The following is a 19,274-nucleotide window of genomic DNA, read 5'->3' on the forward strand; positions in this document are numbered from 1 at the left end:
GTAACAGACTCTGTTAGGGCAGGGATCAGCAGCTTGCTTGTCCTTTGAAGTTACTTTCAGTTTCACTCTGCACTGCAGCCAGCATTGAGGAGTCACACAGAGGCACACAGTATCAGGTATCGGAGGATGTCTTATTTGTGGGGGGTGCTTTATTTGTTTGAGCAAAAATTGGGGGGTGGCTTATTTGATGGGGATGCCTTATCATCGGAAAACACGGTATGATACTATGTGGGAGCAGGGATGTTATTTACAAACTGGTAGGGAAGCACATAATAAAGTTTTGTTAAAAAAATTTAAACAAAGCACAGTGATCACAATTTATTTTGTTATGGTTCCTTTTGTCTCTGATATCAACAATCCCTGAAGAAGCCTTTCTGGCGAAACGTGTTGGTAATTTAAGACAAGGTAAATATTTAATCACCACTCACAAGTGGAAGTTTTGTAACCTGTGTTCACTTATCTATGCATGCATTACTTTCTTTATAGTGTAGTTGGTCTATGTTAAAATAGGACCACCAAAATATTTCTTTAACCCCCCCCCCTAGCGGTAATCCCGAGTGTGACTTGTGGTGTAATCCACTTGCAAAAGGCGGTTTTCTGCATGGTGCATCACATCTAACTGTTGATTTGAGCAGCAATAGTAAATTCCGGGGGTGATGCCAGCAGCGATTTCCCGCTGGCATCACCCCTGGAATTTACTATTGCTGCTTGCATCATCTGGAGGATGTGACGCTGGGAGTGGACATCCCCATCGCATCACCCGGCAAGATGTGACATCTTCCGGGTGATGCGGTGGAGTGACGGATTCACTCGGGGGCGGGAAATTTAAAAGCAGATTACTATGTAATTTGCTTCAAAATTTTTTTTTTCCAGTGACAAACACAAGTTGTGGAGACAAACAAGTAAGCCGCTTTGCTAACTTTTTGAAATTGCTAATTTTTTTTTTTATGTAAACATGTATGCTGCTCTGTTTGCTAACTTTAAAAAAAAACGTATGCTGCTCTGTGTTTAGGCTTGGTGATCCTGCAGGGAGTTGTGAGCAAACCCGTGCAGAAATGGTACTGGTCCAAGAATAGAATGATTGCCACTCCATTCTTTGGCAAAGTCATCATGCCAGAATACTGCTTTTTCCTCATAATGAAGTACCTGTACTTCGCAAACAATGAAGAATTTGATGAGACTACCCATCCTGTACCAAAACTGAAGAAAATTTGGGAAGTGTCTCAGATGATTCTACAAACATTCCAGCAAACCTTTGTGCCAGAAAGAGATGTCAGCTTTGATTAAAGTCCAATGGCTTACAAGGGGAGGCTCAGTTGGGTGCAGTACATTGTGTCAAAGAGGGCAAGATTTGGCGTGAAGACCTATATGCTGTGCGAATCCTCATCTGGCTACATCTGGAATACAGTACTTTACACCTGAAAAGGGGCTAAGTTCAACCCCAGATACAGCCATTATGGATTGGCAACATCTTCAGTGCTATCTCTCATTGAGCCATTGCTAGATCAGGGCTATTGTGTCACAACTAACAACTTCTACACATCTCCTGAGCTTTATGAGTTCCTTCTGCAACACAGAACATATGCCTATGGAACTGTTTGGGCTAACCGGCGCAACCTGCCATCAATGTTTGCAAAAGGGAAGCTGAAGACAGGAGAAATTGTTGCCTGGCAGAAAGGAAAGATGATGGCCCTGAGATGGCATTACAAGAAAGATGTGTGCCTGATGAGTATTGTCCATGATGCCTCCACTGTTCTGCTACACACAAAACGTGGGAAAGCAGTGATGAAGCCACAGGTGGTGATTGACTACAACAAAACCATGGGAGGTGTCGACAGAGCTGACCAAGCCATGACATTCTACCCAGTGATGAGCAAACAGCAAAGGAAGTTCTAAAAAAAAAATCTTCAGGCACCTTGTTGAGCAGTGCCTATGGAAGGCCTACTTTCTGTACAGAAAAAATTGTCAGAGGCCTTTGAATCATTCAGACCTAATTTTGCAAGTTTCTGAATCCATAAAATCACCAAACACCATCAGTGGCTTTGAATAGACCTGGACGTCCTGCTTCCACCACACTCGTCACTTCACTGAATACATCCCACCAACCCAGAAAAAGGCGGCACCTACAAGGATGTGCGTGGTTTGCTGCTCAAGGACCGATGACAGAGGAAGGAAGAAACGCAAAGAAACCAGGTTCTACTGTCCTGACTGTGATGTTGGACTTTGTGCAGCACACTGCTTCAAAATCTACTACACCCGGGATGTCTACTAAAAATGTATATTTTTTTTTCTAAAATCTGCATTTAATTTATATTATTATTTGCCTTTGGAAAATTTCAGAGAGAAATTTTTAATAAAATAGTTTTTTTGATAAATTACATAAATATAAATATTATACCCGAGAGTTAATTCTAAGAATTACAGGCCCACAATATAAACAAAAAATTCTATGCAAAAAAAAAAGGATCACTTTTTGCATCAAAAACTGACAGAATTAGAACGCTAGGGGGGTAAATAAACTTTTTTACTTTTATTCTTTGCCCCAAAAGCCTTTTCTGCTCTCTCTTCTCTCTTTAAATTAATAATTACTTGCCCTACATAATTTGTGCTTTGTAACAACTTTATTATTTTAAGATTTTGAAATAAATTTAGAATCATATTTTAAACAAAATGCTTTTTTACTGTATGACGCCTGTAAAGTCCCCTTTTTCAAAGACTGTCCATGTTTATGTAGTGACTGCCTAAATATCTAATATTTGGGATGTGGTGTATTACTATGTATTTGTATGGTATAGAGGCCAAACTCAACCTTAATACTAATGGTGGTTTCAATTATCAATGTATATCTTTGTACTTATATTTGTAGCCATAGTCTTAATTACTTCTATATGTCAATCCACATATTTACATTTCTATAGATTCATGTTATGTGTGTAGGTTCTCTCCATCCCTTGTAGGGTTCATTTCATACAAGCCTATATTGGCAATTGTCGTAATATCCACCACTCGACATCTATATCTATTGTTCATTTTATACTTCCTATATGTTTTTGTCTGGACCTTTATCCCTCCCCCATCATTTCCAGTCTCTCTCTTTCTTCTTCATCTTCCTATTGGCCGACTTATGGGGACGGGAGCATCGGGACTCCGCAGCTAGAGCTGAACGCACACACTCCTCCATTTTCCGTAGGCGATTCATCAGACGATGCTCACCCACTGCCGCCTTGTTGGGACACCATCGGGCGGCAGTTTAGCTGATCCGATGGGCAAATACCTCTGTTCATCGCGTCACTGCGGGGGGCGTTAGCTACACGCCCCTCGAGTGACACAAGGCTTCATGATTGTGACGTTCGGGGCTTTCCCCTCAGCTTTGCACGCGCATGCGCAGCAGGACCTCAGGATACTGCTTCCCTCGCGCTTTTAAAGGGGGGTCCTGGGATTCCCCTGTTCCAGTGCTCCTCGGTGTGTCTGACAGCTGCGGCTGCGGCTGCAGCTTCCATCTCATCCTATTGGTGTCCTATGAGATAATGAGTTTCTAACAGTAAAATGAATAACATATTTACAGAGAAACAACCAAGGGACTTTTAACCTTACAAATTAAACAATAAAATGTGTACACGAGGGTTCAAAGAACGTGAAGGGACATTTATATGTGACGGCACCATGAAATGATAGTGGTGAAGAAGTTTGGGTGGAGGTATAGGGGTTAATACACTTACTATGTGACTCATCCTGGTAAAAACAATCATATATTTTACATTAGAAATATAGTTGGAGTATGTTTGTGCAAGGTCTTGGAAGTGTAAGGGGAGAGCTGTATACTTTTTTTTTAATGTCGTTAACTATGTAAGAATTTGAGGTTTCCATATTTGTATATGTTTTCCACAACAAGTAGTAAAGTTATATTTAACGTTACCTTTTAGGTATGTATTAGGTATGTAGTAAGTAAGCATGATGTAGACTATGTCCAATGTATGTCAATAGGAAACTTTTGTATAAAAGGAGCTACTTTTGAGGGTGTGGAGAGAGATTTGATCATTGTATTCTCTCATGAATTGATGCGTATCATCAATCAGGTCATATCCTCATATGCTTTCCTTTTATTTACTTTGTGAAGTTGCTTTCCATATTGTATTTTTGTGTGCCTTGAATAAATACTTTGTATTTATGCACAGAAGACTTCTCCAGCACACATTTTTTTTACTAAAACTTTCTTCTGAAAGGTACTATTTTTATTGCATCCCAAAGTATATTAAAGTGTACCTAAAAAACCTAAAATTTTCACTTTACATTAAAGGGTAGACAACTCTTTTATTTGAAGTAAAAATCTATGTTTTTTTTAAGTGCAACACCCTTTTCTTACTGAAAAAAAAAGGATGCAGCGCCACCCCCTTAATTCTCGATTGCCTAGAGGATCAAGAATGAATGGGAGCACAGAGCCTCCCGGGATACCTATGTCACGCATCACCTGAGGCTCTTGGCTGCTCCTTCTGCGCATGCCCGAGCATCCCTTTCATCAATAGGGAAAAAAATTGCCAATCCCACGCATGCACAGTGCAAGATAGTATGATGCAGGAAGAAGAGAGGAAAAGATGGGGGCGCCTCTGCGCCGGGCCAAAGAAGGATACTGGGACGACGCGGGACCCGATGGAAGAAACCTCCCAATTGATAGACTGCTCTGCATGATTGAAGCTAAGTGTTTTTTTATTGTTTTGGGTGAGTTTTGGGTTTTCTTCTGCCTTAAGCTTGTGACCAACAGACCATTGTTTATCAGATATCATAAATCTTTTTTATAAATAAAGTGTACCTACAGTGTGGGAAAGAAGTATTTGATCCCCTGCTAATTTTGTACATTTGCCCTCCGACAAAGAAATGACCAGTCTTTTATTGTAATGTTAGGTTTATCAATCAATCAGATTCCAAACTAGCCACCATGGCCAAGACCAAAGAGCTGTCCAATGATGTCAGGGACAAGATTGTAGACCTACACAAGGCTGGACTGGGCTACAAGACAATCACCAACCAGCTTGGTCAGAAGGTGACAACAGTTGGCACATAATTCGCAAATGGAAGAAACACAAAATAACTGTCAATTTCCCTCAGTCTAGGGCTCCATGCAAAAATCTCCCCTGTGGAGTTGCAATGATCATGAGAACGGTGACGAAGCTACCCAGAACTACATGGGGGGAATTTGTCAATGATCTCAGGGCAGCTGGGACCATAGTCACCAAGAAAACAATTGGTAACACACTATGCCGTGAAAGCCTGAAATCTTGCAGGGGCCGCAAGGTCCCCTGCTCAATACAGCACATGTACAGGCCTGTCTGCAGTTTGCCGATGAACATCTAAGAACTGTGTGAAAGTGTTGTGGTCAGATGATGATTGTGGTCATGGATGGGTATTCGAGCATGACAATGACCCAAATCACACAGCTAAAGCAACTGAGGAGTGGCTCATGAAGAAGCACATGAGCCAGGGTTCGAGTTGCCAAACATCAGCCTTAAAACCTTACTGACTTGGAGAGGATCTGCAAAGAGGAGTGGGACAAAATCCCTCCTGAGATGTGTGCAAACCTGGTGGCCAACTATAAGAAACATCTGACCTCTGTGATTGCCAACAAGGGGTTTGCTACCAAGTACGAAGTTACCTTTTGCGAAGGGATCGAATACTTATTTCACTCATTACAATGCACATCAAGCTCTGACTTTTGAGCACTGGGTTTTTTAGGGTTATTTTGTTGTTATTCTGTCTCTCACAGCTTCAATAAACCTGCCATTATAATTATAGACTGGTCATTTCTTTATCAGAGGGCAAACGTACAAAATCAGCAGGGGATCAAATACTTCTTTCCCTCACTGTATACTCCCAAAATCAACTTTGGCTTATGGAAAACATAAGCCTAAATTATATTTATCTGAATCCTTTTTTTCCAGCTTGCTTTGATCTTTAAACATGAAAAATTAGTTCTAGCAACATCCCCAGGTCTCTCCATCGCCTAGGCGGTTAAGTGAAATCTGGGAAATGCCATCCTTGGTGGGAGTGTTTCCAATCCACTCCCACTACCTAATTATGCAGATTTTTTTTCCTTGCCTGGGACTCTCATGTTACTCAAGTGGGACTGCTTAGTCTGCAGCTGATTCCTGCTTCTTTTCAGCTTGTGTGCAGAGGGCTCAAGCTAGTGAGGGAGAGGGAGTGGGTGGAGAAGAAGGTCAGGAGAGGAAGAAAATATAAACTTGCCAGTCACAAGCTGGCCACTTTTAAACACTTCATAAATCATTATATTTTTCATGGATACAAGCTGACCCAGCCAGTGCCACCAGGGAAGATTGACATTTTAGTGCAGGTAAAATTGTTTCCTAAGACAAAACCCCTACATTTTTATGATATTAGGTTCCTAAATAAAAAGGTTAACTGTTTCTACAGTGCACAAAATGTACACATTTTGTTGTTCAATTTGTAAGGTTGGCTGGGTTGTTGGCTGTAATTCTGTTATTTATTTTACTGTTATGAACTCATGCAGCACATAAAACATTTAAAACAAAAGCCACATTAAAATGTTCTCACACATGTGTCAATAAAAGCTCCATCTAGAGCGAGATGTTACAGAGAAATTGGGGTTCATAGAGAGTAAGGGAATAGCTATGTGTGACAAGGTAGCATGATATGATGGGTATAACATTTTAATCGAGGTAGGAGGATTGTGGACAAAAAGTGTTTCCCAATGGCCCCCACATTTTCAGTTGGTAACATCCCTCTGTTCCAGAGAAGTAAGTGTCCAGCTATGTGTAGAGCTATGTACACACGTCAGATTTTTATCGCCCGATAATCGGCATCGGCCAATTATTGGGCAAAAATCTGCCGTGTGTACAGTCGTTGTCGTCCATCGTCCGAAAGACCGTCCTGCCGGATCCAGGGACGATGGACGACAACCGATCCTAATGAAAGGGAAGGGGAGAGCGCGCAGCAGGGTGCCGCTCCGTCGCTCTCCCCCTCCCCTCTCCATAGAGCATGAACGGTGCTGTATGTACAGCACCGTTCATGCATCGTGCACTCCCTTGTCGTTGGAAAGGATCGTGAAAGATCCTTTCCAACGACAAAAATTGCAGGTGTGTACGCAGCTTAACAGGCACCCCGCCAGCAGCTCAGTCCCTCGCACTGCAGCATTTGCAGATTTGACTCCAGGTGCACTCCACGTGAGTGGTACTGAGCGTCGTCCCCTAAGCAAGATTCCATGGCATGAGAAAGGAGTAACTGCAGCGCCACCTCAGCGTCAGTCTGAACGCAGGATTAATGTTTGGTGAGCTGGCAAATTTATATTTGAGGCAACACAGTGCACAGACAATTGGCAATACTCAATGCCATGGAAGTGGCCCTAATATACAAACTCCATTTAGGGACCCAGGTCTTGAAATAGATATTCACCACAATTTTTACTTTTTATAGAAGGGTAGATAACCCTTTGTTTTTTTTTTTGTTTTGTTTTTTTTTAAAAACATGGTTAATACTGTGTCTGTACAAAGTAGGTTATCTATGTCCGGGGTCAGCTTGACTGGCTGAAATTTGGATCCTTGTTTAAGAGATCCTTTCCATGCAACATTCTGTATTTGCATTCTTTGAAAAGTTATCACTGAATACAGTTAATTATTTGTCTAAAAAAACCCAGCTTGTTCTTCCTTTTGTTCTTTAAATATATTTGGGATTGGAATTATCCCATTAAGGGATAATTCTCTTTTATGAAAACAGTAGCATATGATGTATGCATTATACCATCAGGAGTTTTTCAACCAATATATACATTCTATCATAATATTATTTATGATTGTTGTTTATATCTTTGGACATAATCTGTAGTGTTTAAACAGACTATGTTAAAACATAGTTACATAGTGGGTTAGGTTGAAAAAAGACATAAGTCTTTCAAGTTCAACCATTTGGGAAATAGAGATATCCCAAATATAAAACCCTATAAGACATAGTTGGTCCAGAAGAAGGCCAAAAAAATCCCTGGTACAATTTGCTTCAACAAGGGAAAAAAATTCCTTCCATGAGGCAATCAGATGTTCCCTGGATCAACAGTCACTTTTTTTAATTTAAAGCCTTAATACCCAGTTATATTCTGTGCTTCTAGAAAAACATCCAGCTTTTTTCTAAAGCAATCTATAGAACTTGCTGAAACTGCTTCCTGAGGGAGCTGATTCAACATTTTCACCGACCTTACAGGGAAGAATCCCTTCCTGCTCCGGAGCTTAAATTTCTTTTCCTCAAGATGCAAAGAGTGCCCTCATATACCCCCTTAAATCTCCCATTTTCAAGGGAGATTAGATTCAGTTTAGCTAATCTCTCCTCATAGCTAATCTCATCCTCACAATGTCCTTTTTGTGAACTGGTGCCCAAAACTGGACTGCATATTCCAGATGTGGTCTGACCAATGCTTTGTACAGGACCAGGATTATGTCTCCATCTCTGCAGTCTATTCCTCCTTTAATACAAGAAAGTACTTTGCAGCACTTTTGCATTGCATGCTGGTATTAAGTCTATGATCTAGCAGAACCCCCAGATCCTTTTACATTTCTGACTCCCCAAAATTATTCCTCCTAGACATGTGAAGCATGCATGTTGTTAGCTCCCAAGTGCATAATTGTACATTTATCTATATTAAATGCCATTTGCCACTTGGCTGCCAAATCAAACAGTACATCCAGGTCTGCTTGTAGATTATAGACATTCTGTATGGACTTAATTCCATTACATAGTTTGGTGTCATCTGAAAACACAGAAATGGTACTTTTAATCCCAAACTCTGTATCATTTATAAAGATGTTAAACTGTAAAGGTCCCAAAACTGAACCCTGGGGTACACCAGAAATAATCTTAGACTGTTCAGAGTATGAATCATTAATTACAACTCTCTGGATGTGGTCTTTAGGCCAGTTCTCTATTCATTTACAGATTGACTTTTCTAAACCTATTGACCCTGACTTGCATATTAATCGTCTATGTGGTACAGTGTGAAATGCTTTAGCAAAGTCCAAGTACACTATATCAACTGCTACTCCACTGTCTACCTGTTTACCTACTTCCTCATAAAAAGAGTAAACTTGTTTGACAACTTCGGTCTTTCTTGAAGACATGCTGACTATCACCTATAATAAAATTTTCTAGCAGAAACTTCTCTATGTGGTTCTTTATCAAACTCCCTAGGACCTTTCCAACTATGGATGTTAAATTAACCGGTCTGTAGTTACCTGGTAATGACTTAGCTCCATTTTTAAAGATAGGAACCACATTGGCCTTAAGCCAATCCATCAGTACTTTGCCAGTGACTAAAGAGTCTCTAAAAATTAGAAATATTGGCTTTGAAATAACCAAGCTCAGCTCTTTCAGGACACATGGATGTAATCCATCAGGTCCTGGCACTTTGTCAACCTTAATTTTTTCCAGCTGTTTCTCAATCATATCAATTCTCACTTGTTTAAGGCAAGGACATTGCTATTATGAATTTGGACTTGAGCTCTGCCATTTTCCATAGTGTACACAGAGCTAAAAGAAAAGTGTTTAGTAGATCTGCATTTTCTTTATCCCCAGTTACCAACCCAGACACATCCTTTAAGGGGCCTACATGCTCAGATCTGATCTTTTTGCTATTATTATATTTAAAATTTTTTGGGGGGTGTGACTTACTCTCCTTTGCAATCTGTCTTTCATTTTGAAGTTTTGCACATTTTATCTCCTTTTTACATCTTTTGTTATATTCTTTATAGTTTTCAAATGATGAAGGTGATCCTTAATTTTTATATTTATGGAATGCCCTTCCTTGTTCCTTATGGCTTTTTTAACACTAGCTGTGAGCCACATGGGTTTTGATTCTAGCCTCTTAAACTGGACCACTAGGGGGGCACTATGGCTTGCACGGAGGTGGTGTGAGCCCTGAGAAGGGCCAAGGCGCAGAGTCTAAGCAGTAACCAGGTTTTCTCCAGAGCCTCTGATGGTGAGGATGTTGCACCGCTGGTTACTGCCAGGTTGCGGTCCTTGGGCACACCAAGGTGGGCAAAGCACGGTACCAAATCACTAAGCAGAAGGATAGTCAAGGAAAGCCGGGGTCAAGACAGGCAGCAAGCAAGAGAGGTCAGGTCACATGCCAGGGGTCATAAGCCAGGGATCCAGGAGACAGACAGCAATGAGAGAGAGGCCACTGATATCACAAGGAACACAGGAGACACTGGAAACAGCAGGAGGTACAGGTGATGCAGGGATATCCACAGGCAGACAGGAACACAGGAACAGTACAGGGAATTTGGGAACCAACAAACTTGACAACAAAGGGTTAATACAGGAGCTGGACGCAGGAAACACTGGATTAAGCAGCAGGTGCATTGGAAGCAGTGTCACTGATTCCAATGGAGCACATGATTTGTTCTAGAAGGGGGTGATCAACAGTGTCAAAAGCAAAGGAAAGATCTAGGAGAAAGAGGAGAGAAAAGTTGCCTTGAGACTTAGCTCTGATAAGGTCATTGGGGAGCACCAACAGGGAAGAGAGTGGGAGAGAAGGAAATACTATTGACAGAAACTTGAAAGAAGCAGTCAGTCAGAAAGCAAACCAAGAGAGAGCAGTGTAATATACCAATGGATGCATGATTTGTATTAAAAGGGGGTGATCAACAGTGTCAAAAGCAGAGAAGAGATCTAGAAGAAGGAGGAGGGAAAAGATGCCTTGAAACTTAGCTCTGATGAGGTCATTAGCCACTTTAGTAAGGGCTGTTTCAGTGGAATGGGCAGCTCGAAAGCCAGACTGGAGAGGGTCAAGACAAGAGTTGGTGCTCAGGTAATCGGAGAGTCTTTTGTAGACAAGGCGCTCAAGAAGTTTGGAAACATATGGGAGAAGGGAGATAGGACAGTAACTAGAAGATATGGAGGGGTCTAGTGAGGATTTCTTCAAGATAGGGAGAATAATGGCGTGTTTTAAAGCGGAGCGGTAGGTACCAGTAGAAAGAGAGAGGTGAATATTTTGGTTAGGGCGGGGGCCAGGGTGGAGCAATGGGCACGGATTACATCAGAGAGAATTGAGTCAAGCGGACAGGTAGTAGATAGAGATGATGAGAGAAGAGAGGAGACTTCATCCACACTAAGCGAGCTAAGGGAGACCACTGATGATTTACAAGTGGAAGGGGTGGATATGGTTGGAGTGGCCTGGGGAGCAGAGACATCTCTGATATTGTCAATTTTATCTCTAAAGTAGGTGGCAATGTCTTGGGCAGAGAAGGTTGTTGTGGGGTTTAGGAGGGAGTCAATTGTTGAGAAGAGGCTGCGTGGGTTGGAAGCTTGAAAGGAAATGACAGCGGAGAAATACTTTTGCTTGGTGACAGTGAGTTCAGTGTTAAGGTGTTGTAGTCTGGCTTTGTAGTCCACAAAGTCACCGCTGAGGCCAGATTTCCTCCACTTGCGTTCAGCTGCACGAACAGTCTTTTGTAGATGTTTGGTGTGATTTTTGTGCCAGGGTTGGGGTTAGCGGGCAGCACGGTGGCTCAGGGGTTAGCACTCTGGCCTTGGCTGCGCTAGGTCCCAGGTTTGATCCCCAGCCAGGACATTATCTGCATGGAGTTTGCAGGTTCTCCCCGTGTCTGCGTGGGTTTCCTCCGGGTACTCCGGTTTCCTCCCACATCCCAAAAACATGCAGTTAGGTTAATTGGCTTCTCCCTAACAATTGACCTTAGACTACATTAATCACATATGACTAGGGTAGGGACATTAGATTGTGAGCTCCTTTGAGGGACAGTTAGTGACACGACTATGGACTTTGTACAGCGCTGCGTAATATGATGGCACTATATAAATACTGTATAATAATAATAGCAGGATGGGAGTAGTGGAAGGTGGCAGGGGCAACTTTATCCAGAGAAAAAGTGTGGTCGAGTGGCAGCTTTATCCGGTGATGTGATTTTAAAGAGGGTGGGGGTTAGGGACGTAAGGCAGTTAGAGAATAGGTTGTGGTCAAAGTTACAGATATCTCTCTGCCATTGACCAGGTCTGGGATGTGGGAAAAGGGGGCAAGAGTTCAATAGGTTGAAGGTGATAAGGTTGTGATCAGAGAGGGGAAATGGCGAGTTGTCAAGGTGAGTGAGGTTGCAGAGTTTGGACAATGCCAGGTCTAAAGTGTGTTCGGCGATGTGTGTGGGGCCATTTATGTTCTGAGTCCAAAGAAGGAGGTAATGGAGAGCAGTTTGGCTGAGGAAGGATGGTTTGGCTCATCCACTGCAATATTAAAGTCACCGAGGATGAGGGTTGGCAGGTCATGGGAAAGAATGTAAGTGTCACGGTAGCTGCAATGCAACACACCAGCTCAGTAGGTAGGTGCATGCACAGGGCGCAGTCTAAGCAGCTGCCCGGTCTTCACCTGAGCCTCTAGAGGTGAGGGTGTTGCGCTGCGGGCAACTGCCAGGTTTAGCTGCAACACACCAGCTCAGTAGGTAGGTGCATGCACAGGGCGCAGTCTAAGCAGCTGCCCGGTCTTCACCTGAGCCTCTAGAGGTGAGGGTGTTGCGCTGCGGGCAACTGCCAGGTTTAGCTGCAACACACCAGCTCAGTAGGTAGGTGCATGCACAGGGCGCAGTCTAAGCAGCTGCCCGGTCTTCACCTGAGCCTCTAGAGGTGAGGGTGTTGCGCTGCGGGCAACTGCCAGGTTGGGGTCCCTGTGCACAGAAATCCAAAAGAAGAAAAGGCAAAAGGTCAGGACAGGCAGCAAACAGGAGTAGTCAGGAAACAAGCGGAGGTCGGTACAGAAGGAATCTGCAACAGGAGAAACAAACAACAGGAACCTGAAAGCAGAGGGGGGTAGACAACAGCAACAATGAGGGGTAGGGGGCGGAAAAGACGAACAGAGTGGACTTCAAAAGAGGTGAAAATGAGAGCGGGCGGGGTAGTAAGGGCTCTAAGAATGAAACCCACACCAAGTATGTGTAAAGTGCAAGCACTCATAGGAGAGAGCAGTAGCAGAGGCACAGTCTGAGAAGGAAAGCAAAGTTTCAGAGAGCGACAGGAAGTTCAATGATTTAGAAAGGAGAAGGTTGTGTATAGAGGGTCATTTATTGCAAACAGATCTGGCATTCCATAGACTGCCAGAGAAAGGGGGTAAGAACTTATGGGTATATATATATGTGTGACTTTAACTATATATATGGGTAGGGTGAATGGGATGAGGTTAGAAGGTAGTATCTTGCTGAACGTGTAGGGAAGAGAGAGGCTGTGCAGTGAGAACCAGGGTTGGGTGAGATGTCACCAATGAATGTAGGAGTAGAGAAAAAAGGTGAAGGAGCACAGTCAGAGAAAGAAGGAGAGTGAACGAGCAGAGAGACAATGGCCCTGATTTTTTAAAGCTCTCCAAGACTGGAGAGAATACACTTTGATCAATGAAGCTGGGTGATCCAGCAAACCTGAAATGGATCTGGTCCAGGATTTAAAACATTTGCTGGCAAATAGCAGGGGAATAGTGCCAGCAAGGAGAATGCAGGGTGAATATTACATTTTAACAGATAATTGCAAACAATATGAGATAACAATGAGATGAGAAAACATTGTGGCAAACAGTCTGAGAGCAGGTCCTGTAATATAGGTTATAGTGAAGCTTACAAGTTTGTTGAGTTCCAGGAGTGGGATAGGATGAGTCAGTAAAAGAGATGGCTTGGTGAAATAGCAGTTCAGAATGGCAGCAGTAGAGGTTGTATTGGAGTCCAGGTGGATGAACTGGTCCAAAGGCAAGAGATGGGAGACGCAGTGTGTAATTGTATGTCCAATTCTGTTCCAATTTCTGCTTCCATTCCATGGATTATTTTCCATCACACTTAAGCTGCGTACACACTTGCAATTTTTGTTGTTGGAAAGGATCTTTCACGATCCTTTCCAACGACAAGGGGCTGCAAGATGCATGAACGATGCTGTACATACAGCACCGTTCATGCTCTATGGAGAGGGGAGGGGGGAGAGCGACGGAGCGGCACCCTGCTGCGCGCTCTCCCCTTCCCTTTCATTACGATCGGCTGTCGTCCATCGTCCGTGGATCCGGCAGGTCGGTCGTCCGGACGATGGACGACACCGACTGTACACACGGAAGATTTTCGCCCGATAATTGGCCGATGCCGATTATCGGGCGATAAAAATCTGCCGTATGTACGTAGCTTTATAATTTGGCACTTAAAATTTTGGCATGTGACCAGGGTCCCCACGTGACCTTGCTTGATTAAATAGAAGTGCTTTGGGCCCCCCTTTTTTTTATTTTGTATAAGATACTATCATATATTCATGGCTTGAATAATTACACCCATGGATGTGATCTGTGATGTGATCTGTAGTGTTGAATAAATTTTGTTCAAAAAAATATCTTATTTGTATTAATCTTCATACATACAACATAAATCATTAAATTATCATTTTTATACAGAACACCATCCTATACATATGGTTTTATTAATTGGTGTGTATAATATTTATTCATATTCTAGGAAGATACATCATGTTACTGATTAAAAGTTAATATGCTCCCTGAAATGATGTTAACACTGCTTACATATTGATTGCTGCAAGTAAAAAATGGGGATGAAATACAACAGATATAAATGAATCTATTTTCTTATTGTTAGCCCACATGGCAGGTGGGTTTAGTTTACAACAATGGCAAACCCAGCTGAACACCTTTAATGATTATTGGGAGACTATAAAAGGTAAAACTCATTGGTGAGTGCTTCATTGCTCCTGACCATTGTATGACCTGTTTCCTGTTGGATCACTTGTCTGCTGAGGACTTTCTGGCTTTTCCTGTTACATTAAATACCATAACAATCCGGGCAAGCAATCATTTGACTATTTACCTTAATACAAGACAAAAATATGTTTTGTTTTTTTTTGCTTTATCATTAGCTTACAGTAGAACATATCTTTCCCTTTTACAGAGTAATAAGGCTCCTTTTAATAAGAACCAAATGCCCTAGTATGACATCTGTTCATGCCATCTTAGGATTTGGTATGTTCATCATATAATAAATATTTTTTCATTTTTTTTGTGGGATGACCCTGCAACTTTCAAAGGCGGCGTTTATTCCTATATAATGATATTTAGTAAATGTTAAATGACTAGTAAGTAACAACTTTCTTTTGTTTAAAATAAACCCCCCTGCCCATTTCTCTTGGTAATCTATTATGCATAATATTATAGGATATTAATTTTCACATGAAGTGTGATGTTCTTGCAATTTGTTGGTTGAATGATATTTTAATGCCTTACCATATAAAACTACAATACCCAATGAAATCATAATCTATATGATGATATGAGATATGTAATTATTTATTTACCTGCCTTAATAATGCTATGTTTTTAATCTGATTTATATGTTGATATTTATGTATATGCATCATAATTTGCTAACTATAAGGCGTGCCCAGCGTAAGAGCCCAGCTTTGTATGAACCTAAGTAGGGAACATGCCATGGAATTTACTGCAAAGGGGGTAAAAAAATCTAAACAGTCCCCATATAACAGCAAGTACATCTGCAGTATTTTTCTATAAAATAATCAGAAGCTTTGTATAAGGGAGACAATAATATTTCAATAATCTCAGTTATGTAAATTCTATCAACCAAAAGAATGCCAGTTGTAGTAAACAGACATAATATATTCAAAATAAAACGCAGAACATAAGTGTTGGAATTCATGGTAACAATCAAAAATTTGCTTTGGATTTTGAATATTTTATTCACAGTTATATATATATATATTTTATTACATAAGCCTTATAAAGTAAATTTTTCACTTCATCTTCAATCTTGGGTGTCAAAGACGCTGTACATTTAGCCTTCAGAGAATTGTAGATACAACAATTTTAGTTTTGGATTCTTGAAGCTTGGCACAAAATTAATTTTCAGAATTTCACTAAAACCTTCATTTAAAGATGGTGCCATATATTTGTTCCTGTACAAAAAAAATGCAAAAAAGTTATTTTATTTTTTATTTTTTAATTTCCCAATTGACTCCAATGCAATAGGACATATTTCTGTTTTAAAAAAATGTGCCTTGACTCACCAATTGTTATTAAAAAAATTAAAGGTGATATTCAATTTATGGATTATAAAAGTTATTTCTTGATGTATAGAGCAGCAGATCTGTCACACTTACCTCTTACTCACTAAAACGCAGGCGTTTCCCTCCTGAGCACCCAGGCAGTTCTAAACCTGGGCGCACCTGCGGTTCCAGGTTTAATCAGTATCATCCTTCCCACTGGCTAATGAGGAAAAAGCCTCTTAATTTCCCATGGCCATTTAGCTGGCTCAGCACTAAGCGTTTGTGCAACATGTCTGCTGAGCATTTCCTCTATACCTCTCTGTTAATCAAGTGCTTTCCAAGTCAAGCTACTGTGTTACTCCTTGTTGCCCAGTGTTATTTCCCAGCCTGTTCCCTTGTGCTGTTCCTGGATTTCTGGTTCTTGTCCTAGCTTAGTTCCTGACCTCCCCCTTGCTTGCTGCCTGTCTCAACCCCAGCCTTTTTTTGATGATTCCCCTGCCTAGTGATTTGGCATAGTTTAATATCATGCCCATTCTGTTGTGCCCAAGGACTGCAACCTTGTATCAGCCAGCAGCACAACATCCTTACCACTAGAGGCTCTGAAGAAAACCTGGCTGTTGCTTAGATTCTGCACCTTGGTCCTTCTCAGGGCTCAAATTACTATTGTGCAAACCACTGCGCCCCCTAGAGTCTCTCCCCGTGTGACTGGTAAAAAATTATCCACTGTCACAATGGAATGCTTAATGGCACATTATTTACTGATTTGTTTAAAAGTGAGCACAAAAGTGTACATTTCAATGGTTCTACTTGGGTAAAAAAAGTTGTCAAAGGTTGCTCTAGTCAATCGATGCCTTACTGTTGAGCACATCACTTCCAAACCAGTGCTATGAATAGTTTTGAATTATGTAAAACCGTTAATAATTTCAACAATTCAAGTCTATCATTTGTATTATGCTTCACAGGAGAGGGATGATCTCTTTTACTCTTTATTTTTTTGGGATGTGAAAGAGAATAAGTTAATAGGAATCTTCCAGAATAGCATACACGAGAAGTGGCTTTGCCCAGCAAGGAGGAAGCACAACCCCAGAAAACTTTAAAAGAAGTTCACCTCAATGTTTCCTTAGGTTATTTACACATGTAGATTTTTTGGCACAGATGGTGACAGATGAACAAATGAGCACTGTACACACAGCGCCTGTTTTGTTCTATAGAAAGGGGAGTGGGGAGGATGAGCAATTAGCACCCCACTGTCTCCTTTATTGACATGCATAGTGTTTGTTCCTGATCTCTGTTTATTGATGAATGACATTGCACAACCACTGTACACGTCAGAATCTCAACAGAGATGAGCCTTAACAGTTTATTTTGGGCAGTGATATCCTATGTATGTATGCATTCTTAGTCTGTCATAAAATGATCAGAAACTGGCAAAACAAATAACTTTTATATTAACAAAACACGAGATAAGGAGGGACAACTCTGTACCATCTTAACATTCTTGGAAACTGATTTATCAGACAACCCAGATTACTCCAGTCATCCTTCAGGTTAGCATACAGGAAAGCATAAGTAATTAGAGAGGGGTGGGTTAATAATACAAAAACTAGAAACCATAGTCCTGGTATTACAAGGTCAGAATCTCACCACAGATGAGCCTTGACCGTTTATTTTGGGCAGTGATATCCTATGTATGTATGCATTCTTAGTCTGTCATAAAATGATCAGAAACTGGTTAGGTACCATACATAAGGGATGTGTAACAGGGATATATGTGTATGCAAGTTGTCCTAAATGTAATATTCTGCAAGTTTTTGTGTCTGAAAAAAAAAAACATTAGAAAATATAGTTACAATACATATAATAAAAATGATAAAACAATGCAATTTGTAATGCAACTTGCTAAATGCAAAAAAACAACACAGTTTTGTCTTTATTAAAAAGATCAAAGACCCAAACCGTGATGAGTTGCAACAATTTTAAATGAAAGGCTTGCAGAAATATACAGTGGGTATGGAAAATCATCCCCTTCAAAATATTTAAATTTTGATGCTTTGAAGCCTTAAATGCACACACAAACAAAAATGTTCCAGCTCTATTTACTTAATACAAGTTATAACATTCAAGTCAAAGATATAAAAAAAAAAAAAAAAGACAGAACCCATGCCATAAAGGATTGTTCTTCAGTGTACTGGGGGACCTTTTGCTTTAATTACATCCTTGAGTATGCGGAGAATACTTCCCTACAAAATTTGCACATAGAGACTGTTCAATATTTATCCACTCCTCTTTACAGAATTGTTTAAGCTCAGCCACATTGAATGGCAACTGTTGGTGGGCTGCACAGATTCCACAATTCCACACATTTTCATTAGAGATTAGGTTTGTAACTACTCCACACAAAGACATACAACTTTTTTTTTTAGCCACTGTGTGGATAAATTTGCTGTGTGCTTTGGGAAACTACATATATTGAAAATTAAAATCAATCCTCTGAAAAACATATAAAGCAACAAAACAGGCCACGTCCCTAAAAAACAGAGAGTGAAAAAAAATGAGACTACTTTAGGGCATCATCATAATTTTGTTAAAAGTTACACAGAATCCTTTTTATTTTTTTTTATTTATTCCAACAAATGTAAAACCATATCAAAATATCTGAAACATTTGAAAGAGAACAAACGTTTTTAAATGTATATCAGGATTTTATGTGGTATTGCATTAATATTCCTTGATACAGTACAAACATTTTTTTTTAGGGTAAATTCTATTTAAAACCATTAAAATATACAATAAAATACAAAACAAACAAACAGATTTAAAAGACCTATTGTTAAACAGACTTCAAAATACAATCTCCTCCATACATACATACACAATTGCATTGTTTATATACCAAATTGCAACTACCGTATTTTTCGCCGTATAAGACGCTCCGGAATATAAGACGCACCCAATTTTAAAGGAGGAAAATCTAGAAAAAAAGATTCTGAAAGATTATTCCCTTTCTGATCACTCATGTGCCATTCATACCGGTATTCCCCTTCTGATCACTCATGTGCCATTCAAATTCCCTTTCTGATCACTCTGTACCTTTCAAATTCCCTTTCTGATCACTCTGTCATTCAAACTCCCCTTCTGATCACTCTGTCATTCAAATTCCCCTTCTGATCACTCTGTGCTTTTTTTCTATTGTACGGCAGTTAGGACAGGGAACAGCAGGTGGCGCT

General features: G+C 40.6%; 1 protein-coding gene across 9 annotated transcripts in view; it reads right to left on the reverse strand.

The window, feature by feature from the left end:
- Window positions 1–15,716: 15,716 nt before the first annotated feature.
- Window positions 15,717–19,274, reverse strand: part of PNKP (polynucleotide kinase 3'-phosphatase) — a 285,690-nt gene continuing 282,132 nt past the window's right edge. For all 9 annotated transcript variants that reach the window (XM_072425518.1, XM_072425519.1, XM_072425521.1 and 6 more), the window contains one exon: window positions 15,717–15,957. In XM_072425518.1, the coding sequence (XP_072281619.1) occupies window positions 15,837–15,957 (121 nt within the window). In that variant the 3' untranslated portion in view covers window positions 15,717–15,836. The remainder of the gene's footprint in view (window positions 15,958–19,274) is intronic.

Source organism: Pyxicephalus adspersus, chromosome 11 (genome assembly GCF_032062135.1).
Source record: "Pyxicephalus adspersus chromosome 11, UCB_Pads_2.0, whole genome shotgun sequence".
In the NCBI taxonomy this organism is placed as follows: Eukaryota; Metazoa; Chordata; class Amphibia; order Anura; family Pyxicephalidae; genus Pyxicephalus; species Pyxicephalus adspersus.